Genomic DNA, 27,876 nt, shown 5'->3' with positions numbered 1-27,876 from the left:
TGGATGGATGGATGGATGGATAGCCAGGATGGGCGAGAATTCTACTATCTGACAGTGAGAACAATTAATCAGTGAAACCTCTTCCCTCCAACACTGGAAGTCCTTTGTGCTATCCTGCAAACAGTTTCCCCCCTTCATAATAGCTTTTTTAAAGACGAAATTGGACAACCAGTCGTCTGAAATGGCATAGGGCTTCCTGCCTGAGCAAGGGGTTGGACTAGAAGACCTCCGAGGTCCCTTCCAACTCTGCTTTTCTATTCTATTCTGATTTCTATTCTATTCCATTCTTATTTCTAGTCTATTCTATTCTAAATTCATATTATTACCATTCCATTCCATATCTGATTCTCGTTAGAATAGAATAGAATAGAACAGAATAGAACAGAATAGAATTGAACAGAATAGAATTAGAATAGAATTAGAATAGAATAGAATAGAATAGAATTAGAATAGAATAGAAACAATGCAGAATAGAATAGAATAGAATAGAAAAGAACAGAATAACAAGAGGAGAGGAGAGGAGAAGGGAAGGGAAGATAGAAAATGCAGAATGGAATGGAATGGAAAGGAAGGGAAACTCCAAATCTCGAAATGTCGAAACGCAGACATTGGAGCCTGAAATCAAAGCCTCCCTTTGGGGACAGAACATTCTTGCCTTTAAAAACAGAGATCCATGAATGCTACAGAACTCTGAACGAAGAAATATGCCGGCCTCGGCAACACAAGGTTATGCTTCATTTTACGACAACTCCTATTTCTGTCCCTATTTTTCTCCGCTATATTCTTGACTCTCCAAACGTGCCCTCCTTGACGTGTTTTCCAGGTGGATAACAATCTCAAGGCACGTCGGTGCAAATCTGCGTGGCAAGCTCTTTGATGCCACGTTTCCCCCTTGAGTGCCGGGAAACGCTGCCTGCCATAAACATACTTCTCTGGAGACATCCTCTGCAGAAGCAAATTCGAATTCGCAACAGCGATTCGGCAGCGGGTGAGATCTGGGATGAGAGAGAGCGATCGTTTTATACTTCGTTTATTTTCTAATTTGATCAAAATTGACAAAGGGGGGGAGAGAGGGGGAGAGGGAGGGAGAGAGAGAGAGAGAGAGAGAAAGCAGAGAAAGAGGGGAGTGAGGGAAAGAGAAAGAGAGAGAGGTGAGATAGAAAGAGAACCAGAAAAAGAGAGAGAGAGAGAGAGAAAGAGAGAGAGAGGGTGAGATAGAAAGAGAACCAGAAAGAGAGAGGGGAAGAGAGAGAGAGAGAAAGAGAGAAAGGAAGAGAGAGGGGGGAGAAAGAGAGAGATAAAGAGACAAAGAGAGGGTGGGGACTGGGGAGGGAGGGAGAGAGAAAGTGAGAGAAGGTGAGATAGAAAGAGAAAGAGGAGAGAGAGAAAGAAAGAGGGAGGGAGGAAAAAGAGAGAGAAAGCAAGGGAGAGAAAGAGAGAGGAGGGGGAGGGAGAGTGAGAAAAAGAGAAAAAGAGGGAGAAAGAGAAAGCGAGAGAAAGTGAGAGAAAGTGAAAAAGAAGGAAGGAGGGAAGAAGGGGGGAAAGAGAAAGAGAGAAAGTGGGGGAGAGAAAGAGAGAGGGGAGGGGGAGGGGAGTGAGAAAAAGAGAGAGAAAGAGAGAAAAAGTGAGAGAAAGAGAAAAAGAAGGAAGGAGGGAGGGAGGGGAAAAAGAGAATGAGGGGAAAGTGAGGGAGAGCAAGAGAGAGTGGAGGGGAGGGGGAGTGAGAAAAAGAGAAAGAGAGAGAGAGAAAGAGAGAAAAAGTGAGAGAAAGAGAAAAGAAGGAGGGAGGGAGGGAGGGAGGGGGGAGGGAGAGATTTCTACAATTCTCCAGCCCAAAAGACAGCTCAGGAACAAAGTAAATCGTCTTTGTGAGGGTGGAAAAGGAGGAAGGTAGGGCAGGGTACGGTAGAGTGATTGCTTGTGGTTTGCCTGTAGACATTCTTCATTCTTTTATGGAAACACACAACCCACTGGATTGGTTTGCAAAGGCTGTGCCCAGACAGAATTGTGCCCAGCCCTCTCTGTTCCTGAAACACTCCCTTATACCTTCAGACTGGGGAAAATGAAAAATAAATAAATAAAGGGTTACTGTCGGGTGCAAACAATCCAAAGTGTGGACTTTGAGCTAACTACTTGATTGTCTTCTGCCAATAATACAGGAATCTCCCCGTCTGGCACCTTGCCCTTGGGAACAATTAGAGAAGGCTCCTGGACCTTTTGCAGTTGTGCAGCAACTCTGGCCTAGCTCTGCCCTTGACCCAGGGGTGGGTAATTGAGGAGGAGGATAGGAAGGGAACCTCCAGCTGCCGAGCCAACAAACAAGGGAATGTTGGAGTCCTTAGTGGACAACCACTTAAATAAGAGCCAACCGTGTGCAGCAGCTACCAAAAAAGCCAACACAGTTCTAGGCTGCATCAACAGAGGGATAGAATCAAGATCACATGAAGGGTTAATACCACTTTACAAGGCCTTGGTAAGGCCACACTTGGAATACGGCATTCAGTTCTGGTCGCCACGATATAAACAAGGTGTGGAGACTCTAGAAAGAGTGCAGAGAAGAGCAACAAAGATGATGAGGGGACTGGAAGCTAAAACATATGAAGAACGGCTGCAGGAACTGGGTAGGTCTAGTTTAATGAAGAGAAGGACTAAGGGAGACATGATAGCAGTCTTCCAATATCTCAGGGGCTGCCCCAAAGAAGTGGGAGTCAAGCTATTCTCCAAGGCACCTGAGGGTAGGACAAGAAGCAATGGGTGGAAACTAATCAAGGAGAGAAGCAACTTAGAACTGAGGAGAAATTTCCTGACAGTTAGAACAATTAATCAGTGGAACAGAAGTTGCCTCCAGAAGTTGTGAATGCCCCAACACTTTTAAGTCTTTAAGAAGATGTTGGATAGCCATTTGTCTGGAACGGTATAGGGTTTCCTGCCTAGGCAGGGGGTTGGACTAGAAGACCTTCAAAGTCCCTTACCACTCTGTCATTCTATTCTAAGGGTTGAAATGTTGGCGCGTTGTTGTTGAAGATGGCAGAAGGGGGCATTTAACCCCTGGAGAGTCGCAGAACAAAACAAGCACCTGTTTTCAACGGCTTTCGGGAGGACGAATTTTCCTGCCTACTCGATGCTCAGTGACATTTGATCCCTTTCCTCTCCTCGCCTGGCTGTTAAGTCAACAACACCACAAGTGCCCTGAGTCACAAAACATCCTGCCTGGTTGCTACTGTGACATCCACGTGACCCACTTTGCCCCAGAGGGAAGTTTGCACAGCTTATTTTTTTTATTATTATTATTATTTTGCAAGAGGAAATCACTTGAAGTCGATCCTTGGGCGTGAAAGGCGGAGGAGAAGAGAGGAGAAGGGGAGACGGTCCGAGAAGGAGAAATAATCGCGAGGGCCAGAGGAAGCCCTTCTTCCAACACTAAAGAAACATGGCTTGAGTTATCGCCAGTGGTAAGTCAAGAATCAGCTCTGACCTAAACCCAGGTTTCCGTTCCAAAGAGGGTCTTCGTCAAACGAAGGTTGGGGATTAAAATCCTTTTGCTGGCCAGGGTTAGATTTAAAAAAATACTTTAGTTTACAGAGCAGGGGGTGGGAGTTGATGGGCTAGTCCAAGCCTAGGATTATGTGGTCCCTCCACCCCAGGAAGGAGTGGAAGGAGATGGGATGGGAAAGGGAGGGAGGGGGGGATGAAAGGAGGGAGGGATGAAAGGAGGGAAGGAGGGAGGGGGAAGGAAGGAAGGAAGGAGGGAGGGAAGGAAGGATGAGAAAGGGAGGGAGGGATGAAAGGAGGGAAGGAGGAAGGGATGAAAGGAAGGAAGGAGGGAGGGAAGGAAGGATGAGAAAGGGAGGGAGGGATGGGAGAAAGGGAGGGAGGGAGGAGATGGGATGAGAAAGGGAGGGAGGGAAGGAAGGAAGGAGAGAAGGAGGGAGGGAGGGAAGGAAGGAGATGGGATGAGAAAGGGAGGGAGGGAAGGAAGGAGATGGGATAAGAAAGAGAGGGAAGGAACGAAGGAAGGAAAGAGGGAAGGAGGGAAGGAGTTGGGATGAGAAAGGGAAGGAGCAATGGAAGGAAGGGAGGGAAGGAAGGAGATGGGATGAGAAAGGGAGGGAGGGACAGAAGGAAGGAGGGAAGGTAGGAAGGAGGGACGGAAGGAAGGAGATGGGATGTGAAAGGAAGGGAGGGAAAGAACAAAGGAAGGAGGGAGCGGAGGAGGGAGCGAAGGAGGAAAGGAAGGAAGGAGGGTTAGGGTTAGAATCTCCATTCCTCCGTCTGCAGGAAAACAACAGAGCTCAGAGAGCAACCAGGATCCCTCGGGATCCAAACTCAAAGTTGGCTTAAATCTTTAAACCAACCCTCGCTCAGGAAACCAGGAAATCCTTTGAAGATTAATTGTCACCAACTCTAAACCGAGGCCAAATCCAAGATACAAAAGTTCCAAGGTTGATTTACAAGATTGCTCACTGGACTTAGCTTTTTTCTTTCTTTCACGACTTCAGCAAACACAGGAGTTCCCAGATTAGACCAAAGTACAGGAAGACCTCACTAGAGTCCATTTAGTGACCGTTGAAAGTTACGACGGCACTGAAAGAAGCGACTTACGACCGTTTCTCACATTTACGACCGTTTTAGCCTCCCCCGGGGTCATGGCTTCAAAAATTCAGACGCTCGGCCACCGACTCATATTTACGACCGTTGCAGCCTCCCCGGGGTCATGGGGATCCCCTTTTTGCGACCTCACGATGAGCAAAGCCAATGGGGAAGCCGGGTTCACTTAACAGCCACGTGACCAACTTAAAACGCTGCAGTGCTTCGCTTAAGAAAGCACGGCAAGGAAGGTCGTAAAGTGAGGCAAAAGTCCCTTAACAAAGGTCTCACTTGGCCAAGGAAATTTGGGGACTCCGTTGGGGTGCTAAGTCAAGGACTATTTCTTATTTGATTGTTTTTTTAAAAAAAATTTCAATGTGGAGAAATGATCAGTTAGTTAAGCTCTCTGCTCCCCCTCCCTGCCCCCATCCAGAGATATCAATTTAGTGATAGAATTTACAGATTTCAATTATTCTACCGCTAATGGAAAGTTTGAGATGTGGTAGATCTGACAACATCTGGATTTGTTCAGGTGAGATGAATCTGGGCATTGCTACGTATTCCTTCTTACTTTTCTTTCTCTCTCTCTCTCTCTCTCTCTCTCTCTCTCTCTCTCTCTCTCTCTCTCTCTCTTTCTTTCTCTCTCTCTCTCTCTCTCTTTCTCTCTCTCTCTTTCTCTCTCTCTCTTTCTCTCTCTCTCTTTCTCTGTCTCCCTCTCTGTGGCTTCCAGCCTGCAGGTATGTGGCAGCAAAAGTGAGATCCTGCTGTTGCTCCTGCTGTAACGATGACAAGGAGAGATTAGAATCTTCCCCCCAAGAAAAAGGTAAGAGAAAGTGGGAAATCTCTGCTGGGGATGGGAAGAAAATGATAGACAGTCAAGGCTGGGCCAAATGAGTCCTCCAATTTCGTAAAAAATACAACCCCCCCTCCTTCCTTCCCTCCATCCCTCTCTCTCTCCTTCCCTCCCTCCTTCCTTCCCTCCATCCCTCCATTTCTCATCCCATCTCCTTCCTTCCCTCCATTCCTCTCTCCTTCCCTCCCTCCTTCCCTCCCTTTCTCATCTCCCTCCTCTCTCCTTCCCTCCTTCCTTCCTTCCCTCCATCCCTCCCTTCCTTTCTCATCCCATCACATTCCTTTCCTCCCTCCCTTTCTCATCCCATCTCCTTCCTCCCTCCCTCTGTTTCCTTCCCTCCCTCCTTCCTTCCCTCCATTCCTCTCTCCTTCCCTCCCTCCTTCCTTTCTTTCTTTTCCCCCTTCACCGTTAAACATTATAGACTCCCTGAAACACCAAGTGGATAACCCTTCTGAAATCTTGCCAAGACAACTGCAAGGAACAGGTCCAGGCAGTTGCTAGTCATGAAAAATGACTCAAAAGCACACAAAGAAAGCCACTACATGAGAGAAGCCGAGAGGGAGAACAGGTTGTTGAAGGAACTGCCCAGTGCAAGACAGAACATTAATGGACAGCTTTGAGTTTCATTCTAACTAAGGGAAATGCAAAAGGAGGAAAGGAAAGGAAAGGAAAGGAAAAAGGAAAGGAAGAAGGGAGGAGAAAGGAAAGAAAAAAGGGAAGGAAAAGGAAGGGAGGGAAAGGAAAAAGGAGAAGGAAAGGAGAGGAAAGGGGAAAAAAGGAAAGGAAAGGAGAGGAAGAAGGGAGGGGAAAGGATAGAAGGGAAGAGAAGGAAAAGGAAGGGAAGGGAAGAAGACAGGAAAGGGAAAGGAGAAGGAAAGGAAAGGGTACTGAATCATTCATAGAACATTGTTGGGAAATACTGTAATGAAACCTGATGCAAGTCTCTAAGGAGATGCATTTCTTCCTTCCTTCTCTTGACACACCAGTTCTGTTTCCAGTTGCCACACACTGTCCTAATTTATTACCAAATTACTCTCCCTCCCTCCCTCCCTCCAGAAAGGTAGAAGATAGCTAACAAAGGCTATCTTAGTGAGGCCGAATAAAAAGGAGGAGGAAAGTTGTCATCTCTCACTCAGACATTTTCTTGGAATCTCAAAGAAAAAAGGAAGTTTAACCAGCCAGTTAGTGCCTATTGCTCTCCAAAGTCACATTTTCAAAAAAAAAAGAAAAACAAACCCGTCAACGTAGCAACAATGAGGAAGACGGAAGGGGGGAGAAAAATCCCCCCCCCCACGCTCCAAATCAGTTCACAGACGACACAAAACTCAAAAGTGGCATTTTATATATATATGTATATATATGTATTTGTGTTACAACCCCTGGTATGCCCAAATAGGTTCAAATCCCAGTAAGGGTATGGATAGCTGATGAGAGCTAAATAGCTTGAAATAGATCTATACTAGTCTCCCTTTATTTATTTATCAGCACAAATACAACACACACACACACGTGTGTGTGTGTGTGTGTGTTGTATTTGTGCTGATAAATTATATATATATTATAGATATATATATATATATCCCATCAAATCCATTTGTCTAAAATGGGGTGAGTATTGGACTGGACAAAGCAGGACCCATAGTTCCTAAAACGTTAACTTTCTTTCTTGACTTGTTCAGGTTACCCTGCGGGCGGATGACAAAAATCTCGGAAGGCAGAGACCCCCCGATGCGCCAGTTCCATTGTGGATCAGCCTAGGGGGACATGAGGCAGATAAAGGACCGCTCGCCGTTCGCAGATCCTCTGGAACGACATCCGGTCCTCGTCTCCCCTTTGGAGAAGACGCGAGATGCTTCCCATCCTTCTACTTGGCCATCTCAGACAACTCATGAAAACAGGTTTATAAACTCCCCTCGGAGCGGAGATGAACCTGTTCGATTATCCTGTGTCTTTGAGGTACCAGTAGAGCCAACCCTTGAAATGACCAAATCTTGAAATTATATCGAAAGGAAAAAATTTAATTTCTGGAATAAAAAATGCAGTTGCTTGACTTGGTTTGTATTTTATTTTTTCCAACCAGGGATGGTGGCGGCTATTTAAAAGAGGGAGTGATGGTGGTTATAACATTGATAAAATAGTTTTGCCCCTCTTGAATAGGCAACTGCCCATTTGCCGGAAATAAAATTTGATGGTTAGTTATGTCAGTTTCTTGCAGTAAACACACTAAGGAGCCCTATTAGGTCTCTCTTTTTTCCCCTTTCTTTTTCTTTCTTTCTTTCTTTCTTTCTTTCTTTCTCTCTCTTTCTTCATTCCGCTCTCTTTTCTTTTTTTTCTTTTCCTTCCTTTTTCTCTCCTTTTTTTCATTTTTTCTTCCTTTCCCTATTTTCCTTCTTTCCTTCCTTCCTTCCTCTCTTTTCTTTTTTCTTTTCTCTTTTCTTTCTTTTTTTCTTCCTTTCCCTTTTTTCCTTTCTCTTCCTTCATTCCTCTCTTTTTTTTCCTTTTCCTTCCTTTCTCTCTCCTTTTTCATTTTTTCTTCCTTTCCCTATTTTCCTTCTTTCCTTCCTTCCTTCCTCTTTTCTTTTCCTTCCTCTTTTCTTTCTTTTTTTCTTCCTTTCCCTTTTTTCCTTCTTTCCTTCCTTCCTTCCTCTTTTTCTTTCTTTTCTTCCTCTCCCTTCTTCCTTCCTTCCCTCCCATCCTCTTTTTTCTCTTTCTTCCATCCTTCCTTTCCCTCGTCTTTTCTTCCTACTTTCCTTCCTCGCTTCATTCCTTTTTTCTTTTTTCTTTTCCTCTCTGTTCTTCCTTCCCTCCCTCCCTCCTGCCCTCTCTCTTCTTTCTTTCTTTCTTTCTTTCTTTCTTTCTTTCTTTCTTTCTTTCTTTCTTTCTTTCTTTCTTTCTTTCTTTCTTTCGTAGTCCTTGACTGACGGCCACAAGTGAGCCAAGCATGCCTGAGCAAGATAGCTGTTAAATCAGCCTTCTCCCATTTTATGACCTTTTCTGGCACCTTTGTTAAGCCAACCACTCCAGTTGTTAAGTGGATCGGGCAGTCATTAAATGAATCCGGCTTCTCCTCATCGACTTCGTTTGTCGAAAGCCGGCTCGGAAGTTACAAAGGGCAGTCACATGACCCCAGAGCAATACAACTGTCATAAGTACGAGCCAAGCCCTTGGAGTTTGATCAGGTGAGCATTGGAGAAGCTGCAATGGACACAAGGGTGAGAAATGGCCGTAAGTCCCTTCTTTTCCGGGTCATTGTCATTTCGAATAGCCACTAAATGAATGATGGTAAGCAGAGGATTCCCTGTCATATGTTGTTGTTTTAGCTCTGCTATTCCTTCTATCACAAGTAGTTAAAAGAGGGGAGGGGGGAGAAACCGGAGAAATTGCCTTATATAGAAAGGAGTAAATCCCACGCAGAAGTCAGTTGCATGATTCTTTATCACCGGGGGGGGGGGGGGGCGGAGGCTACGGGGCGCAAAGGATGACTTTGCACATGTAGGGGAGACCAGGGGGAATATACTCCAGGCACCCTCTCTTTCCTAGAAGCTGATTCACTGACTGTGAGTCACTCCGCGGGTCTTTTAAGTAAGGGGAGCTGAGCTGAGAATTTGCGGGCTCTCAAACAGACACCGAAAAAGCTCAGGAGTTCAGTTCATAACATTGTGGCTGGGAGTTTCCTGAATCCAGTTAGATAATTCTTCGTTCCTGGGGGAATTGTTTTTCTCTTTCTTCCTTTCTTTCCTTCCTTCCCTCCTTCTTTCCTTTTCTCTTTCTTTCTTTCCCTTCCTTTTTCTTTCTTCCTTTCTTTTCCCTCCTTTCTTCCTTTTTCTTTCTTTTTTCCTTCCTTCTTTTTCTTTTCTTTCTTTCCCTTCCTTCCTTTTTTTCTTTTTTTCCCTTCTTCCTCTTTTTCTTTTCTTTCTTTCTTTCCTTCCTACTTTCTTTCCCTTTTTCTTTCCCTTCCTTCCTTTTTCTTTCTTTCTCTTTCTTTTCTTCTCTCCCTCTTTCTTTCTTTATTTGCCTTCCTTCCTTCTTTTCTTTCTCTTTCTACTCTTTCCTTCCTCCCGTTTTTCTTTTTCTTTCTTTCCCTTCCTTTTTTTCTTTTCTTTCTTTCCTTCCTTCCTTCTTTCTTTCCCTTTCTCTTTCCCTTCCTTTTTCTCTTTCTTTATTCTTTCTTTCTCTTTCCTTTCTTCTCTCCCTCCCTCTTTCTTTCTTTGCCTTCTTTCTTTCTCTTTCTCCTCTTTTTCTCTTCCTTCCTTTTTCTTTCTTTCCCTTCCTTTCTTCTTTCTCTCTTTCCTTCATTCCTTTCTTTTCCTTCTTTCCTTCTTTCTCTACTTTTTCTTCTTTCTTTCTTTCTTCCTCTCCCTCCCTCTTTCTTTCTTTGCCTTCTTTCTTTCTCCTCTTTCTCTCTTCCTCTTTCTTTCTTTCCCTTTCTTCTTTCTCTCTTTCCTTCATTCCTCCTTTCTTTTCCTTCTTTCCTTCTTTCTCTACTTTTTCTTCTTTCTTTCTTCCTCTCCCTCCCTCTTTCTTTCTTTTTCTTTTCTTTTCCCTTCCAGCATTGATATGACTGCCAACTCACTGTCACGACTCTGCTCAACCAACAATGCATGAGAATCCAATCCAGAGACCGGCGAAACAATAGACCACATGGCAATAAGCCTTCTTATCACTCAGAGGCAGATCCTGATCCAAATATAATGTAGTCTCTCATCAGAATAAGGCACAGGCATTTCCCAGAAAATATTTTTAGACCTGGTTCTTTTGCCTGGAGAGCAATGCAAACCATTCTTCATTCCCTCAGGCTTCTAGTTCTTCAGTCTTTGACGATCGAGAGCCTTGCTTGCTAACATAATGTCCACCTTTGTTGGAATTGGGAGAATTCTTTTCCCAGCAGTTTAGTCTTTACAAACTGACAGAGACAAGGCTTCTGGCCGATAGTTTTGTGCTGCCCCGCATGGACTTCTGGAAGCTGACCACTGACCAAGAGCCTGACGTAGTAGCTGCTGAAAACCGTCAAGAGCTGCTGGGCCATTGGCTAAAACAAAAGACAAGAAGTCAACCTTCATTCTATTCTATTTATTTATTTGTCAAGGTGTACAAGGTAACAGGTATTAGTAGAGGCAGGGACATTTTATGCATGAGATTGGTACAAATAAGAGGGATATAAATAAGTATAAGATAGCCATGAACACATACACAAGGAAGTCTATTTTATTCTGATCCCAGCAGAAAACTCTGGAGGCTGAACAGGAGTTTCTCATGAGTAAAAATCTCAGCCTCCACCCAACAACCCACAAATTAAAACAAAAGTCTATGCTTGTGCACAACCCCAAATCCAACTGAAAGGCAAGGATTTGTATTCCAATCTCCTTTTTTGGTCCCAGCTAATTTCTTGCCTGCCTGGAATTTTATCCAGGTTTTTTTTTCCCCTCTTATTTTTAATCACGTTAGTTAATGTAGCTTAGGTTTTGTAGTTCATACTGGACATGGGTTTTATTACTGTTCTAATTGTAGATAGATAGATAGATAGATAGATAGATAGATAGATAGATAGATAGATAGATAGATAGATAGATAGATAGATAGATAGATAGATAGATAGATAGATATTACGATAGATACATAGATGAGAGAGATATTACAATAGATAGAAAGATAGATAGATAGATAGATAGATAGATAGATAGATAGATAGATAGATAGGACAGGACAGGACAGGACAGGACAGCCAGACAGAAGACATAGATAGATGATAGATAGATTAAGAGAAGGAGAAGTATAGGGTCCTTGAGCTCTCTGAAGTTGGTGGTTTTCTTGAAGATGTTTCATTACCCAACTAGGTAACATTCTCAGTCCTAGAAGGAAGTAGGCTTGTGGAGAGGAGGAGGAGGAGGAGGAGGAGGAGGAGGAGGAGGAGGAGGAGGAGGAGGAGGATGGGAAGAGGAGGAGCAGGACTATAGGGTCCTTGAGCTCTCTGAGCTTGGTTGTTTTCTTGTAGGTGTTTCGTGACTCAACTAGGTAACATCATCAATCCTAGAAGGAACAGACAGACAGACGGACGGACGACATAGATAGATGAGATGGATGGATGGACAGATGGTGGATGATAGATAGATAGATAGATAGATAGATAGATAGATAGATAGATAGATAGATAGATAGATAAGACACAGACAGACAGACGCTATGAAAAAGATGTTGAGACTCTAGAAAGAGGGCAGAGAAGAGCAACCAAGATGATTAGAGGACTAGAGGCATATGATGAATAGTTGCAGGAACTGGGCATGGCTAGTCTAATGAAGAGAAGGACCAGGGGGGACATGATAGCAGTCTTCCAATATTTGAGGGGCTGCCACAGAGAAGAGGGGGTTTAAGCTATTTTCCAAAGCACCCAAAGGCCAAACAAGGAACAATGGATGGAAACTCACCAAGGGGAGATTCAACCTAGAAATAAGGAGGAATTTTCTGACAGTGAGAACAATCAACCCAAAGGAACAGAAGTTGCCTTCAGCAGATGTGGGATTTTCATCCCTGGAAGCTTTCCAGAAGAGACTAGACTGCCATCTATCAGAAATGGTGTCGGGTCTCCTACTGGGGTTGGGGGGGGGGAAGGGGCATTGGACTAGAAGGCCTACAAGGTTTCTTTTCCAACTCTGTTAATATGTCAAATCTGTGTTGTGCATCAGTCACGCTCCTCGGGGATTGAGGGCGGATTTGAAATAATATAAAACAAAAGGCGTGTTCAGAACACAGCTTGACTTTCACAAGGGATTCCAGCTGAGTCATGCGGATATCCTTTGCAGCTCAAAGGGTTTTCAAAACAATGGTGATTGCAAAACTCTTGGGCAATATCATGTCACATACTTTCCCTGGAAGCTCCTCTTTCCACGACGAATCTCAAGGCATTACTAGAGCACAGACTGAGTCTACTTCAGGTTGTTATACCACGAAAATATTGGAAAGCATTTCTTCCGGGTGCAAATAAGCAATCAGGAAACAATCAATATCAATTTAAAAAATCATAAGGACGCAAGCAACAAGGATGCAATTTACAGACCTGCAGCCATAAGTGGGAGGAGATGGGTGCTAGGAACGACGAGAAGACTAATAGTAACAGCAATGCAGGCTTAGTAAATAGTTTGAGAGTGGTGAGGGAATTATTTGTTTAGCAGAGTGAGGGCGTTCGGGGGAAAAAAAACTGTCCTTGTGCCTAGTTGTCTTGCTGTGCAGTGCCCTACAGTGTCGTTTTGAGGATAGGAGTTGAAACCATTTATGTCCAGGATGCGAGGGGTCTGTAGATATTTCCACAGCCCTCTTTCTGGCTCCTGCAGAATGGAAGGCAGGTTGGTAGCCAATGTTTTTTCTGCAGTTCTAATTATCTGTCTTGTTGGGTTGCAGAGCCAAATCAGACAGTTATAGAGGTGCTGAGGACAGACTCAATCCTTCCTCTGTAGAACTAAAGTAGTAATAAAGTTGGACTTTGAGGAACATCTAGGCCTCAGAGGTTTGACTGCATTGGATTTGTTACTTAGAACCCCGAAAAGTGTCCTGTCTAAATTGTTATAGAGGGTCTCCTGCTTGAGCAGGAGGTTGGACTAGAAGACCTCTGAGGTCCCTTCTAACTCTGATTCTGATTACAATCATTTTGCTGGCCTTCCAAGCTGAGGAGGAAGGGAAGAAGAAGAAATGGAAAGGGAGTTCTTACCTCTGGTGTTCTGTCCGGGACGAGACGGAGGAATTCTCGGCGCGCCAAGAAATTCTTGCTGCCTTTCTTCTTTGTCTCTGGCAAGAGGGAAGATTCTTCCAAAGAATCGTTCAGTTGCTTTTCCCAAGTTGGCAGGATAGCTGTCTCGACTACAATGCCGACGTCTTCCAGATTGCGCTGCAGAGCCGACTGGCAATGGAGACCATGATTTATTTTAGCGAAAGCAATGTGAGAGGCAGCAAATCCAAAACAATGGATCAAAGCTGAAAAATCTCTTTTCAGATTTTGTTTCACGTGTGTTCTGACCGAGGTTTCCCAAGAGCATGAAGCAAACTCCTGGTCCCAACCAAAAACCCCTTTTATTCATTGACTGTGAATTCTGCTCATTCGCATCCAGCAAAGTCTTTCGAGGGAGGATTTACGGTCACAGACCTTATCTGGCTTGGAGAGCGGACAGGCCGATCTCTGCAGAACTTGGCAAGGAGCCTCAGAGAGTCACGAACCAATGAAGCAAACTAATGATCTCCTGCAAACTCCACTCCCCTTTGCTCCTCTTTTTATTTCCTCTGGGAGGGGCCATTCATCGTCCACCTGTGGCCTTACTCCCAAGTCGACCCCTGTTCTTTAGCTGTTCCTTTCTTCTGGCAACTTTGCGCATGTGCATTCTGGAAACAGGCTCCAGCTGTTCTTTTGCCTCACTGATGTCTGACTCTGAAGGTAGATGATAACTGTCAGACGGCTCTGGCCCCCTCTCTGCCTCCGACACAGAGCCCTCAGAGTTTGCAGGAGACCATTAGTTTGCTTCATTGGTTTGTGACTCTCCAAGACTCTTTTGTCACGTTTTACAGATATCGGCCTTATCTCCAAGCCAGATAAGGTCTGTGACTGTAAATCCTCCCTCGAAAGACTTTGCTGGATATGAAGGAGCCGAATTCACAGTCAATGAATAAAAGGTGTTTTTTGCCGGGACAAGGAGTTTGCTTCCTGCTCTTGGGATGCCAAGTTCAGAAAAAAGGGATTATTATGGGGTGGTTAAAAGATGACCATGAATGGGACTGACTGAAGTGTGAGAGGAAGACATCAAATGTTGTTTTTATTTTTTGAACGTTCTGGAAGTTTCAGGGTGTAGGAAGAAGAGTTAGCATTTTCATCTGTTGCCGCAAGGCATCTAAATGTTATTTATTTCTCTGACAACACAATTAACTGGACAGGAATGCATTTCAGAGGTCCTCTTTTTTTTGACCCTGCATCTGAGGCTTGTAGGGAAAGATCAGCCAAACCACTTACCTCCTGATTTCTCTTCAGAGTAGCCAGCGAATCCGTCAGAGAATGAAGGCAGGGTCCAACATCGAAACGAACAAACCACAACTGAAGGACAAGGGAAGGGAGGAAGATAAACAAGAAAGCACTTGGGAAAAAATCAGCTGTCTCTGCGGTGGACAGAGCAATCACTTGCATTTCACAGATGTGATGCTACACCATTTGTGTAAAGAAGTGACTCGCATCCGGAACTTCCATACAACCTTCCAAAGCCTGATATCTTATCTTCAGAAGGTGGAAATTCTTGCAAGCAAAACTATAATGTTTCATGGGACAGATGTAGAGAAATGACTTGTCTCCAGAGGTTGTGGGTGCAACAACACTGGAGGTTTTTAAGACTGGGCAACCATTTGCCTGATATGGCCAGGTTCCCCTTGCACATATGTGTTAGTCGTTCCCGACTCTAGGGGGCGGTGCTCATCTCCGTTTCAAAGCTGAAGAGCCAGCGCTGTCCGAAGACGTCTCGGTGGTCATGTGGCCGGCATGACTCAACGCCGAAGGCGCACGGAACGCTGTTCCCTTCCCACCAAAGGTGGTCCCTATTTTTCTACTTGCATTTTTAACGTGCTTTCGAACTGCTAGGTTGGCAGAAGCTGGGACAAGTCACGGGAGCTCACTCCGTTATGCGGCGCTAGGGATTCGAACCGCCAAACTGCCGACCTTTCTGATCGACAAGCTCAGGGTCTTAGCTACTGAGCCACTGCCTTCAGACATTATGGGTGCTCCATCCCTGGATATTTTTAAAGAAGAGATTGGACAGCCATTGGTCTGATCTACTTCCAATATCTCAGGGGTTGCCACAAAGAAGAGGGAGTCAAACTATTCTCCAAGGCACCTGAGGGTAGAACAAGAAGCAATGGGTGGAAACTAATCAAGGAGAGAAGCAACTTAGAACTGGGGAGAAATTTCCTGACAGTTAGAACAATTAATCAGTGGAACAGAAGTTGCCTCCAGAAGTTGTGAATGCCCCAACACTGGAAGTCTTTAAGAAGATGTTGGATAGCCATTTGTCTGAAACGGTATAGGGTTTCCTGCCTAGGCGGGGGGTTGGACTAGAAGACCTCCAAGGTCCCTTCCAACTCAACTATTGTATTATTGTATTACTATTCTGTCAGGAAATTCCCCTTTCAGAAATACATACCTGTGGGCCAGCACAGTTCTTCTCCGGAATATTTGTCATCCCGACCAGGAATCCAAGTTTCATGAAGGCTTCATTGGCAGCCATTAGCCTCATATCTGTACTCACATTCATCTGATAAAGAGAAGGAAAAGGAAAAAGGTGAAAAGAACAACCAGCTAAATATGAGCCAGCAGTACGCAGGCGGCAGCCAAAAAAGCCAATGCAATCCTAAATTGCATTAACGAAGGGATACAATCAAGGGAGGTACTTAACACCACTTTATAAAGCCTTAGTAAGACCACACCTAGAATACTGCATCCAGTTTGGGTCACCACACTATAAAAAAAGATGTGGAGACTCTACAAAGAGTGCAGAGAAGAGCAACCAGGATGATGAGGGGACCGGAGGCTAAAACATACGAAGAACGGGAGGATTTCACCCCTGCTCTAATCTGCTGTGAAGTCTTCATATTTGGATTCTACCCAACCTGACAAGCCACCTCTAAGGCCAACCTCTTAGCCAAGACAGAAAATAAATAATGGATGCAGGCGAGGTGACAGCCCAATTACCCAGTCAGCTCCACGGGCTTCTGCAAAAGTCACTATTTAATTTTTCATTAGGCAGAAGGGAAAATTGTCAAAAGCACAGGGAGCCATCCGGCGACCTCAAGTTAATTACATTTAATTTGAAATCAACGGCAGGCCAGTGGAATCAAGAGCACTTTTTTTGTAGGGAAGAAATTAATGCCTCTAAATTTGATCTCCTGAACTTTTTAGGAAAAGGATCTGAGGTCCCGTAAAAAGCCAGGATGTGTTTTGGGACTTCTTCACCAAATTGGCAAATCCTGATTTAGCATTTTGGCTTTGACTACATTTGTGGGAGCTGAGATAAATCGACACCCTAACGAAAGAACAAAACCAACTCCAGAGAAAACTTGCAGAAGAGAATATTTGTAGATTGGGAGAACCTTTGTGTTCTCTGAACTTGGGGGTTTTCTTGAAGACATTTCATTGCCAAACTAGGCAACATCATCAGTGTCAGCTCATAAAGCACTTTTGCCCTGCCCTCGAGTTGCCATAGGCAGGAGGGCAGAGCTGCCATAACCAGAAGCACATCCCACGCATACCTTTCTCCAGATTACATCCCAGGTTACCAGAGCCAGCTGGAGAGGTGTGTTTTCTACTGCCCGCCAAAATGCTCCATTGGAGAATGTGATTTATGACACACCCTGGGAGGAGGGGGGGGAAACAGGATCATGGGTGGGCCGTACATCACATGGGGCAGAGCTAACTCCCCTCAGGTACTTGCTGACACGTCGCTCCTAATAAATAACTGGATCTCTTTTGAAACTTGGCTCAAGGCTCATGAATTAAATTAATTAGGGTTCTGTCAGAACCCTGACAATCAGTGCTAGAAGGAAGTTGGGTTTTCAGGAGAAGTAGGGGTGGGGGCTGTGGGATCTTTGATGCTCTCTGAGCTTGATTGTTTTCTTGTAGGTGTTCCATGACCCAACTAGATAACATCATCAGTCCTAGAAGGAAGTAGGCTTGTAGAGAGGAGGAGGAGGAGGAGGAGTTCTATAGGGTCCTTGAGCTCTCTGAAGTTGGTGGTTTTCTTGAAGATGTTTCATTACCCAACTAGGTAACATCCTCAGTCCTAGAAGGAAGTAGGCTTGTGGAGAGGAGGAGGAGGAGGAGGAGGAGGAGGAGGAGGAGGAGGAGGAGGAGGAGGAGGAGGAGGAGGAGGACTACTATAGGGTCCTTGAGCTCTCTGAGCTTGGTTGTTTTCTTGTAGGTGTTTCATGACTCAACTAGGTAACATCATCAATCCTAGAAGGCTTGTGGAGAAGAGGAGGAGGAGGAGGAAGTGGAGGAGGACAAGCTCTCTGAGGTTGGTGGTTTTCTTGAAGATGTTTCATTACCCCACTAGGGAATATCATCATTGTTCCTATACACTTTGCACTGAGGAAGTTCCCTAATTTGGTAATGAAACATCTGGAAGAACATCACCAAGCTCAGAGAACACAGATGACCCCACAGTCCAAGAGATAGTGATTTCAACCCCAGGGACATATTTTTCCCCCCGTGCCTCTAAGAGCTGTCTCGATAGAGCAGGCGAAGAGACTTGAAGTCACAAGACATACAGAAGAAATTAAAACCCAAACATGACTCATGCATGACTGCTACAACAGCGGGATCGAGGCGGTGTCGCAAAATGTGCTGATATCATCCTCCAAGATTAGGAAGCATCGCCTCATGTATTTCACCCGTGGGATTCCTGCTAAACCTCATTGGATAGATCTTGATTCTTTCCATCTGTTGCTTACCAATAGTAGGGAATCACCCGGGGTCAAAGAATTAGATAGATGATAGATAGATAGATAGATAGATAGATAGATAGATAGATAGATAGATAGATATAGAGATAGATAGATAGATAGATAGATAGATAGATAGATAGATAGATAGAGATAGATAGATAGCTAGAGCTAGAGCTAGAGATAGATAGATAGATAGATAGATAGAGATAGATAGATACAGATAGATAGATAGAAAAATAGATATAGATAGATAGATAGATAGATAGATAGATAGATAGATAGATAGAGAGAGAGAGAGAGAGAGAGAGAGACAGACAGACAGACAGACAGACAGACAGACAGACAGACATGCACAAGAAATATTAATCCCTCATGGAAATGGCAAGTGGATGAGTGGTACAGTGGCTTAGAGGTGGAGCTTTCACCTCACAATGGGGAGGCTGTGACTTCAATCCTACACTGTTTCCCCAAAAATAAGACCACCCAGGATAATAAGCCCAATCTTGAGCACGTGCACTAAAATAAGCCCTCCCCGAAAATATTGCAACACAGCAGCAGCCATGAGGTGACCACGCTTGCCTCCTCCTCCTCCTGCACCTCAAACATAATAAGGCCTCCCCCGAAAATATGGCCAAGTGCTTATTTCGGGGGTCAAAAGAAAATAAGACCCTGTCTTATTTTCGGGAAAATGTGGTAGGTAGCAGCAGATATTTCTCTCTCTGGGCACAATGAGAAAATATCTGCCGCAAACTCCGCATTGGTGAAAGGAAGGGTATCCAGTCAGTAAATGCTGAGCTGCATTCATTTGCCCCGACTTCACTCTTGATGCAAGGGGTTATGGGGTCATTAATTAACCCCAAAAAATGGAAATGGCAACTGGATACTGTTTTACCTTTCTTTGGTAGTGATGAATTATGACGTGAATGGCCACAGCAGTCACCAAGGCTACAAGGGTAACCAATACACTGACTTTCCAGGACTGTCCAACCGAAAAAATTTGCAGGACGGAATAAAGGTTGATCCAAAGAATCACGTAAACAATCTGAAAAGGAGAGAGATTAAGTCTCAGAAATAATAATAATAACAACAACAAGGGAATAAAAATGGCGAAGTCTGGTCTAAACATTTGGCTGACTGCACAAGCAATGAGAATCATGGTTATTTACTTATTGGCTTCTTATCAAATTGAGGGACCGCCCATCTCCGAGATGGCACTTAAAGACAACTCAGAGCAATATTTACTCTTGAAAAGATGAAAAAGAATCTTTTATAACGCATTTCACTCAATCTGTAAGCCGTCTAGAATCCCCATTGGCGAGGTGAATGGCATATGAGCTTGAGATAGAGGGATAGATAGATAGATAGATAGATAGATAGATAGATAGATAGATAGATAGATAGATGAGAGAGAGATGAGATGAGAGATAGAGATGAGAGAGATATTAGAAAGGTAGGTAGGTAGGTAGGTAGGTAGGTAGGTAGGTAGGTAGGTAGGTAGGTAGGCAGGCAGACAGACAGACGAGGAAGATGAGAGATGATAGAGATGAAAGATATTAGGATGATAGATAGATGATAAATAGATAGATAGATGATAGATGATAGATGATAGATAGATAGATAGATAGATAGATAGATAGATGAGAGAGAGAGAGAGACAGACAGACAAACAGACTAAGAATGAGATAGATACTAGATAGATAGATGAGAGAGATAGTGATACGAAATAGATGAGAGTGATACTAGATATAGAGATGATAGATAGATAGATAGATAGATAGATAGATAGATAGATAGATAGATAGATAGATAGATAGATAGATAGGATGGATGGATGGATGGATGGATGGATGGATGGATTAAACTGGCCAGCAGTTTAGACATTAATGACTGTATGTTGCGTTATTTTGAGGGGACAGCCCATTTACACTGTTGTACAAGCCGTGTACTCACTACCTTACATTATAGCCAAGCGTCATTTCTTCAGTGTTGTCACATGAAAAGAAAGACTTAAATATTTGCAAAATGTGAGTGGGATGGTACTCACTTCTGTGATAGATATAGACAGATTCAATAGATTTAGCCCACATTACCCCACAATCTTGGTCCCGTGGCCATGAGGATGCTGCAATGGTCATAAGTATGAACGATGGCCATAAGTCGTGTTTTTTTTCAGTGACACTGTAACTTTGAATGGTCCCAAATGAACTGTTGTACGTTGAGGACTACCTGCATAGCCCTGTGTCACCAACAGAGCACTGCATGCCCCAACTGTCTTCCCCAATAGTTCTATGGGGTTCTTACCACAGCAATGGCCATCCTTATTCCTCTGGAGTTGTACGATAGGTACGTTCTTATTTCTGGCTCCAGCACAGCTCGTTGTATCAAAGTTTCCCACTGGTCTTCTGTCACCTGTTCGGATAACCGCACATCATCAGACTTGTGTTTGTCACTTGAGGAGGAGATCAACCCTGATTGCTCTTTAGAAGGCCAGATCCTGAAGAGGAAACTCAAAGACTTTGGCCACCTAATGAGAAGGAAAGACTCCCTGGAGAAGAGCCTCATGCTGGGAACGATGGAGGGCAAAAGAAGAAGAAGGGGACGGCAGAGAAGGAGGTGGCTGGATGGAGTCACCGAAGCAGTCGGCGTGAGCTTAAATGGACTTCAGAGAATGGGAGAGGACAGGAAGGCCTGGAGGAATGTTGTCCATAGGGGTTGCGATGGGTGGGACACAACTTCACAACTAACAACAACAATCAAGGAATGTGAAGCAAGAAAGAGGGGGAGAAGGAATAGTGGAGAAGAGGAGAATAGAGGAGGAGGAGGAGGAGGAGGAGGAGGAGGAGGAGGAGGAGGAGGAGGAGGAGGAGGAGGAGAAGAAGAAGAAGAAGAAGAAGAAGAAGAAGAAGAAGAAGAAGAAGAAGAAGAAGAAGAAGAAGAAGAAGAAGAAGAAGAAGAAGAAGAAGAAGAAGAAGGAGTAGAAGTAGAAGTAGAAGAAGACAGAAAAGGAGGTGGCTGGATGGAGTCACCGAAGCAATCGGCCTGAGCTTAAATGGACTCCAGAGGATGGTAGAGGACAGGAAGGCCTGGAGGAACGTTGTCCACGGGGTCACGATGGGTCGGACATGACTTTCCAATTAACAACAACAACAAATGCCTCTGTATACTATTTTAGATACATATTTTCTCATACCGCACAAAGACACATGTATGGGCATGCACGCAGGAGGGACAAATATGGTGTGGCGTCTAATGGGAATCTGCTAAAAGTGCTGATTTTCATATTGCAGGTTTCAACAAGACTGGAAGCCTCACCTCTATCCCCAAAGTCTTCAGTTTCTCTTGCCAAGAATTCATGAGGGCAGGAGGAGGACCCCGGGGCTTGAGAGCTGTCAACACCATAAGAACTTGTCCATTTGGAATGTCTGCAATGCAAGCGTTGGGAAAATTAATTGTTCAACGTTGGCAAGGTTAAACCGCAGTCAGTCAATTGCACAATATGTCATCAATCATGGTTGACAAATGTCTATGGAGGTTCTCAATCGTTGAAGTTATGGTTGTCCCAAAATGTTCTGACCGAGGCTTCCCAAGAGCCCGAAGCAAACTCCTGGTCCCGACAAAAAAACCCTTTCATTGACTGCGAATTCTGCTCATTCACATCCCGCAAAGTCTTTCGAGGGAGGATTTACGGTCACAGACCTTCTCTGGCTTGGAGAGCTGCCAGACCAATCTCTGCAAAACTTGGCAAGGAGTCTCGGAGAGTCACGAACCAATGAAGCGAACTAATGGTCTCCTGCAAACTCCACTCCCCTTTCGCTCCTCCTTTATTTCCTCTGGGAGGGGCCATTCATTGTCCCCCTGTGACTTTACTCCCAAGTCAACCCCTGTTCTTTAGCTGCTCCCTTTGTCTGGCAACTCTGACGCACACTGGGAACAGGCTCCAGCTGTTCCTCTGCCTCACTGATGTCTGACTCCAAAGGCAGCTGATAATTGCCAGACAGTCCTGGCCCCCTCTCTGCCTCCGACACAGAGCCCTCCTCAGAGCCTTCCCCAGACTCCAGTACTAGCCCATCTTCCTCCCCAACCTCCTCCCTGTCCGGATCTGGTGCCAGCTCCACTGGCCGCTGGCGGGCCACAACACAAAAGTGCTTCTTCAAGAGGCAATAGGATTTTCTCTGTTTTCCCTTGAAGACGTTTCGCTTCTCATCCAAAAAGCTTCTTCAGTTCAGAACTGAATCCTTCCATTCCCCACCATTCAGTCAGAGCTGAAGAAGCCTCCGTGGATGAGAAGCGAAACCTCTTCAAGGAAAAACAAGGAAAGTCCAATTGCCTCTTGAAAAAAAAAGCCCCTTTGGGACGTGCTTTGCAAAACATGACACTTGGGTTCACACAACACACTCAGGCAAAGCCCATGCACACCACATTTTGGCTCGGTGCAATAGGTTAATCAAGATCACTCCGGCTTATCGAGTAAGCCGGAGCTGAGTGCGAAGGGCAACAAAGCCAACGCAACTATTTTCTGTCTGCCAAATAGAAGCTTCATTTGAAATGTCTTCAAAGCAATGGCGTTCCAAATTACCCACTCCTGTATCTCGTGCGATTGTCAATTTCCATTAAGATCAAGATTTCCAGATGCATTTTCAGCACGACAGATTTGGGGTTGGGGATTGCGGGGGGGAGTTAATGGATAAAATTTGGGAGATAGAACATCCACGTCTTCAGCTTCGCTTTGTTCACCAAGTGGTGCTTTTGGGAAAACATTGCTAATGCTGCAGAGGAGAAATCGCGCGCTGCGCACATCCGTGAATCTCCAGGAAATGCTGGGAAGAATATTTTAACGGCGTTGGGGAAATGACAAGCAGATGAAAGATATATTTGCAAATCTCAGGTTTAAGATGAGCGCAACTGAAGCACACCAAAAGGATGCTTGTTTGTTTTTATCAAAGGCATGATTAAGTTCCATGGATTTTTGACAAAGCTTCCTTTTGAAAGAGAGGGGTTAAAAAAAGTCTCCTCCTGGAACAAGGTGACGTAATCACGTATCGTTTTTATACTGTTTAGCAATGCCATGAGCTGAACTTGAATTTTTTTCCCCATGTGACCTTTCTAGCCCTTGTTCTAAATCAGGGGCCAGCAATCTGTGGCTCCGGAGCCGCATGTGGCTCTTCCATCCCTCTGCTGCAGCTCCCTGTCGCCGGTGGGCTCCACAATTGATAGGGCTTTTGGTTAGGGCAGGAAGAGGAAAAAGGACGCCGCACTAGGAGGAGACTCTATGGTGGGGAGAACCGGACTTCCAGTCGGCAGAAGAGAAATCACGCCATGCTACGAGGAGACTCTATGGTGGGGGAACTGGACTTCCAGTTGACTCCAGAATTGAACTGGTGGTCCGGTTAGGACCTTCGTGGCTCTTTGAGTGTTTAAAGTTGCCGAAGCAGGACGAAATTTGTGGTCTTTGTGGCCGATTTTAACGTAAACCTTGGAAGTAGCCGATTTCAAATTTAATCGCTCGTGGATTTAATACAGTCCTCCACTTACGTCCACAATTGAGCCCCAAAATTTATGCTGCTAAGTGAGATGTTTGTTAAAGGAATTTGCCCCCATTTTTACGACATTTCTTGCGGAGGTTGTTAAGTTAGTAACACGGTTGTTAAGTGAATCTTGCTTTCCCATTGTCTTTGCTTGTCAGGTCGTAAAAGGGGATCACGTGATCCCAGGACATGGTAACTGTCATAAATATAAACCCATTGCCAAGCATCCGGATTTTGATCAAAGGACCAAAGGAGTGGGGAGGGAATGCAGATTTTGCAGTATCCTTCCCCTGGAGTGGGGAGGGAATGGGGATTTTGCAGTATCCTTCCCCTGGAGTGGGGAGGGAATGGGGATTTTGCAGTATCCTTCCCCTGGAGTGGGGATGGAATGGGGATTTTGCAGTATCCTTCCCCTGGAGTGGGGAGGGAATGGAGATTTTGCAGTATCCTTCCCCTGGAGTGGGGATGGAATGGGGATTTTGCAGTATCCTTCCCCCTGGAGTGGGGAGGGAATGGGGATTTTGCAGTATCCTTCCCCTGGAGTGGGGAGGGAATGGGGATTTTGCAGTATCCTTCCCCTGGAGTGGGGATGGAATGGGGATTTTGCAGTATCCTTCCCCTGGAGTGGGGAGGGAATGGGGATTTTGCAGTATCCTTCCCCTGGAGTGGGGATGGAATGGGGATTTTGCAGTATCCTTCCCCTGGAGTGGGGAGGGAATGGGGATTTTGCAGTATCCTTCCCCTGGAGTGGGGAGGGAATGGGAATTTTGCAGTATCCTTCCCCTGGAGTGAGGAGGGAATGTGGATTTTGCAGTATCCTTCCCCTGGAGTGGGGAGGGAATGGGGATTTTGCAGTATCCTTCCCCCTGGAGTGGGGAGGGAATGGGGCAGTATCCTTCCCTTGCCACGGCCACAGAGCCACCCCATGCCCACAAAGCCAGGCCCACAGAACTGATAGTAAAACGTTTTGAATCCCACCACTGGCTACCACCAAGTTTTCCACCAATGATTGATTTTTACCATTTCTCCAGAAATCTGGGTGCTCCTTTCCTTTATTCCAACAATAAGCGATGCTAAAGGGTAGTCCTTCTTCATCATCCTCTTTGTCTTGGTTTCCACCACAAACCATGTCGTGTACAATTCCACCACAAACCAGGTGTACAATTTACCCAACAAGAACTTCAGCTGTCAGTGCCTGCTCTTTCTTCCTTGAAGATCCCAGCTGTTTTCAGGACGGGAGAAACAAAAAATTTCATCGGTTCATTCCCTGCAGTTAGGGTCCAGGAGAAGATAGGCAATTGCAGGTAAAGTTCGGAAGATCAACAAATGCACCTCTGAAGTCCAGCGAAGCTTCATCCCTGGCTACTTCTAGGGTGCTTCCAGTTCTTTCTTTGACTCCTGACTCTATTGTGTCATGGTGTGAAGAAATATCTGGCCAGGGTTACACACCTCTCAGCTGTGCAAAACAGGTTCTACGAGGAATCCAAAGCTTTTTGCACAGAACTGTGTTTTTGTTTTTTTTTCTATTCTGCTTTCAGAAGTTGGGTACTAAAGTTCTTCCCAGCTCTGCCGACTTGTATTCGTGGGAGCGTTTCCCAGTTGATCTCAGTCTAGATGCCCAAAGGCTAAATAATCAGATTTTTTGTTGTTGTGAAAAAAGAAGAATCTAAAAAGGGCCTTCCTAGATTGGTTGCTTCCCTGTTTCTGAACTTCAGAAATGGTCCATGACCACATCTCCAAACTTCACAAAGACAGAACAGAGATTGCTGTTGCACCCCTGCAGGTGTTACCACCTGAAATGACAATGGTTATTGACCTCTTTCTGGTGTCACCGAAGCGCCAGGTTGACCTGTCCAACAAATGAACAAAACCTTTGCCAGACCGATTCTTGAATACAGCTCGTTCCGCCTGGAACCCACACTGTATATCGGACATTAACACGATTGAGCGGGTCCAGAAGTATTTCACAAGAAGAGTCCTCCACTCTTCTACTCTACAATAGAATCCCTTCTGCCACCAGGCTTCAAATTTTGGGCTTGGACAATCTGGAACTGCGCCCCCTGCGGTCCGATCTAAGCGTAGTACACAAAATTGTCTGCTACAACGTCCTACCTGTCAATGACTACTTCAGGCTCAATAATACACAATTGATACAAACTCAAGGTAGACCGCTTCAAACTCAATTGCAGAAAATATGACTTCAGCAACAGAGTAGTCTCTAGCTGACTCCGTTGTTACATCCTCAAACCCCCCACAGCTTCAACCTCAAACTGTCTACCGTGGACCTCACCCCATTCCTAAGAAGTCCGTAAAAGAGGCGTGCATAAGCGCACCAGCGTGCCTACCGTCCCTGTCCTACTGTCCCCATTTATCTGGATTTACTTCCTTTGTTCATGTTTATGTTCATACCTATACTTGTTTACTTGTTATCTTGTACATGTTTGACAAACAAACTAATAAATAAATATGTGGACAAAATATGGATTCCCAGAATAATATGGGAGATTGATTTGGGTTTTTAAATTTTTTTTAAGGCAGGCAGCATCCATCAAATGGGAGTTAACTGCATTGGTCATTCCTTTGCTTCAACCCGCCTTAGAAATTCAGCACAGTTGCAAAACTCCGGTTGTCGTATCAGTCACAATCAAGAACAAGCAGATGCTTCTCGTGACGCCGGTTTTAAGATTACTCAGATTGCGCAGGACGAAGGAGAAGGATTGGGCCACCCTTTCCCACGTTCGTATCAGGCTGTCAAAATCATATAAGGTAAAGGTAAAGGTTCCCCTCCCACGTATGTGCTAGTCGTTCCTGACACTAGGGGGCGGTGCTCATCTCCGTTTCAAAGCCAAAGAGCCAGCGCTGTCCGAAGACGTCTCCGTGGCCATGTGGCCGGCATGACTCAACGCCGAAGGCGCACGGAACGCTGTTCCCTTCCCACCAAAGGTGATTCCTATTTTTCTACTTGCATTTTTTACGTGCTTTCGAACTGCTAGGTTGGCAGAAGCTGGGACAAGTCACGGGAGCTCACTCGGTTACGCGGCACTAGGGATTCAAACCGCCGAACTGCCAACTTTTCTGATTGACAAGGTCAGCGTCTTAGCTACTGAGCCACCGTGTTCCCTAAATCAAACTAGTATAGTATAGCCTTTATTGTCATTGTACATCGTGTATACAATGAAATTGGTTAAAAGAAGATGAAATCCATTGCTTTTCCAAAAAGAATTTACGAATTCTGGTGTCTCCGCTTGTATATCAATCCATTCACCTTTCACCTAGTCTCACTCCTGGTTTGTTTTTTTTTAAATGTACTTCCCAAAGTCCAAAAAAAGATTTGTAGAGCATATAAAGGGGAACTGAATAACGAAGCCCGTTGTAAGGGAGGGGAAAGGACATCTGTAAAGTTGAACAAAGTTTAGCAACTTAAGAGTCGCAGATGAATAAGAAAAAGGACTTACAAGCTAGTTGTGATTCTGGAGGCACTCCTTCACAAATCTCCATTGTCTTTTCTAGCAGGACAGAGTTATACTTAGTACGACTTCTAGGAAAATGCACTCTCTCTCTCCCTCTCCCTCTCCCTCCCTCTTTCTCCTTCTCTCTCTTTCCCCCTCTCCCTCTTTCTTTCTCCCTCCTTCCCTCTCTCTCTCTCTCCCCGCTTTCTCTCTCCCCACTTTCTCCCCCTTTCTCCCTCTCCCCGTTCTCACTTTCTCCCTCCCTTTCTCTCGCTGCTTTTTTCTCCTTCCTTCTTCCTCTCTTCCTGCTTTTTTTTCTTTCTTTCTCCCTCTCACTTCCCGCTCTCTCCCTCTTTCTCTTCCTCTTTCTCTCGCCGCTTTTTCTTTCTTTCTTCCTCTCTCCCCGCTTTCTGCCCTCTCCCCCCTTTTTCTTTCTCCGTCTCTCCGCCTCTCTCTCTCTCTCCCTGTTCTCTTTCTCTATCTTTTTCCCTCCCCCCCCACTTCTCTCGCTCACAAACGATCACAGAGAAACACAGAGATGGAGAGATAGAGAAAGACAGAGCGAGAACGGATATGTCAGGAGGAAGTGAGCATAGCAGCTTCAAACTCATTCGTTGAAAGCACTTCCGAACTGCAGGTTGCAAGAGTTTCCTTCTCGTTCTGCCTCTTTTTTTTTGCCTTTTTGCTATTCTGTCAGTTGCAAAAGAATGCCTAAACAGTCGTACGTCTGGTTGGTTGGCTGTTTTGGTTTTTCCCTGCATAAATGCAACAGTGATGAAATTGGGCCTCAAATAAGGTTGATTCTCGCAGCTGGAGACAAAAGACTCCCACCACATCTGGCAACAGGCTGGCGGTGAGGACGTTCAGCCTTGCTGCTCCGCCCTTCATTTTCTCCGAAATTGCTTGTAAGCAACGCAGCAAGACGTAGCGGATCATCCGTGCCCAACACAATCTATGTCCAACAGGATGAGGAACGTCAAAATTTCATCCTGAGAAAGTCCTT

At 44.9% G+C, this 27,876-nt stretch overlaps 1 protein-coding gene and 1 long non-coding RNA gene across 5 annotated transcripts; one reads left to right on the top strand and one right to left on the bottom strand.

Moving 5' to 3' along the window:
* The first annotated feature begins 973 nt into the window (after positions 1 to 973).
* On the top strand, positions 974 to 7,490 carry LOC309399481. The gene is made up of 4 exons (XR_014176524.1): positions 974 to 988; positions 2,995 to 3,452; positions 5,318 to 5,410; positions 7,120 to 7,490. It is a non-coding gene; the product is annotated as an uncharacterized lncRNA (long non-coding RNA).
* A 1,849-nt stretch (positions 7,491 to 9,339) lies between these two features.
* TMEM268 (transmembrane protein 268) lies at positions 9,340 to 27,001 on the bottom strand. Of its 4 annotated transcripts, none has more exons than XM_081967303.1 (9): positions 26,880 to 27,001; positions 24,445 to 24,646; positions 21,212 to 21,321; positions 20,201 to 20,308; positions 18,792 to 18,941; positions 15,601 to 15,711; positions 14,427 to 14,507; positions 13,140 to 13,328; positions 9,340 to 10,469 (listed from the first exon to the last, which is right to left on the bottom strand). In XM_081967303.1, the coding sequence occupies exons 2-9, from the start codon at positions 24,551 to 24,553 to the stop codon at positions 10,278 to 10,280; spliced, it is 1,050 nt and encodes a 349-aa protein (XP_081823429.1). In that variant the 5' UTR covers positions 24,554 to 24,646; positions 26,880 to 27,001; the 3' UTR covers positions 9,340 to 10,277. The 4 variants fall into 4 exon arrangements, with proteins under 4 accessions (XP_081823429.1, XP_081823430.1, XP_081823431.1 ...); XM_081967304.1 differs by lacking the exon at positions 26,880 to 27,001 and adding an exon at positions 24,757 to 24,822; XM_081967305.1 differs by lacking the exon at positions 24,445 to 24,646 and having other exon boundaries at positions 26,880 to 27,000.
* Positions 27,002 to 27,876: the final 875 nt, after the last annotated feature.

This window comes from Natrix helvetica (genome assembly GCF_964273705.1).
Source record: "Natrix helvetica genome assembly, chromosome: 15".
In the NCBI taxonomy this organism is placed as follows: Eukaryota; Metazoa; Chordata; class Lepidosauria; order Squamata; family Natricidae; genus Natrix; species Natrix helvetica.
The sequence above is the reverse complement of the archived record's forward strand: the minus strand, read 5'-3'. Positions and strand labels throughout refer to the sequence as shown.

Bases quoted from the DNA above. Each gene is read 5' to 3' on its own strand.
- TMEM268 (XM_081967303.1), bottom strand. From the start codon at position 24,553: ATGGTTTGTGGTGGAAACCAAGACAAAGAGGATGATGAAGAAGGACTA. The intron at 20,309-21,211 runs GTGAGGCTTCCA...TTATCCGAACAG, and splicing joins TGAAGACTTTGGGGATAGAG to GTGACAGAAGACCAGTGGGA. The intron at 14,508-15,600 runs GTATGTATTTCT...CTTGTCCTTCAG, and splicing joins AGAACTGTGCTGGCCCACAG to TTGTGGTTTGTTCGTTTCGA.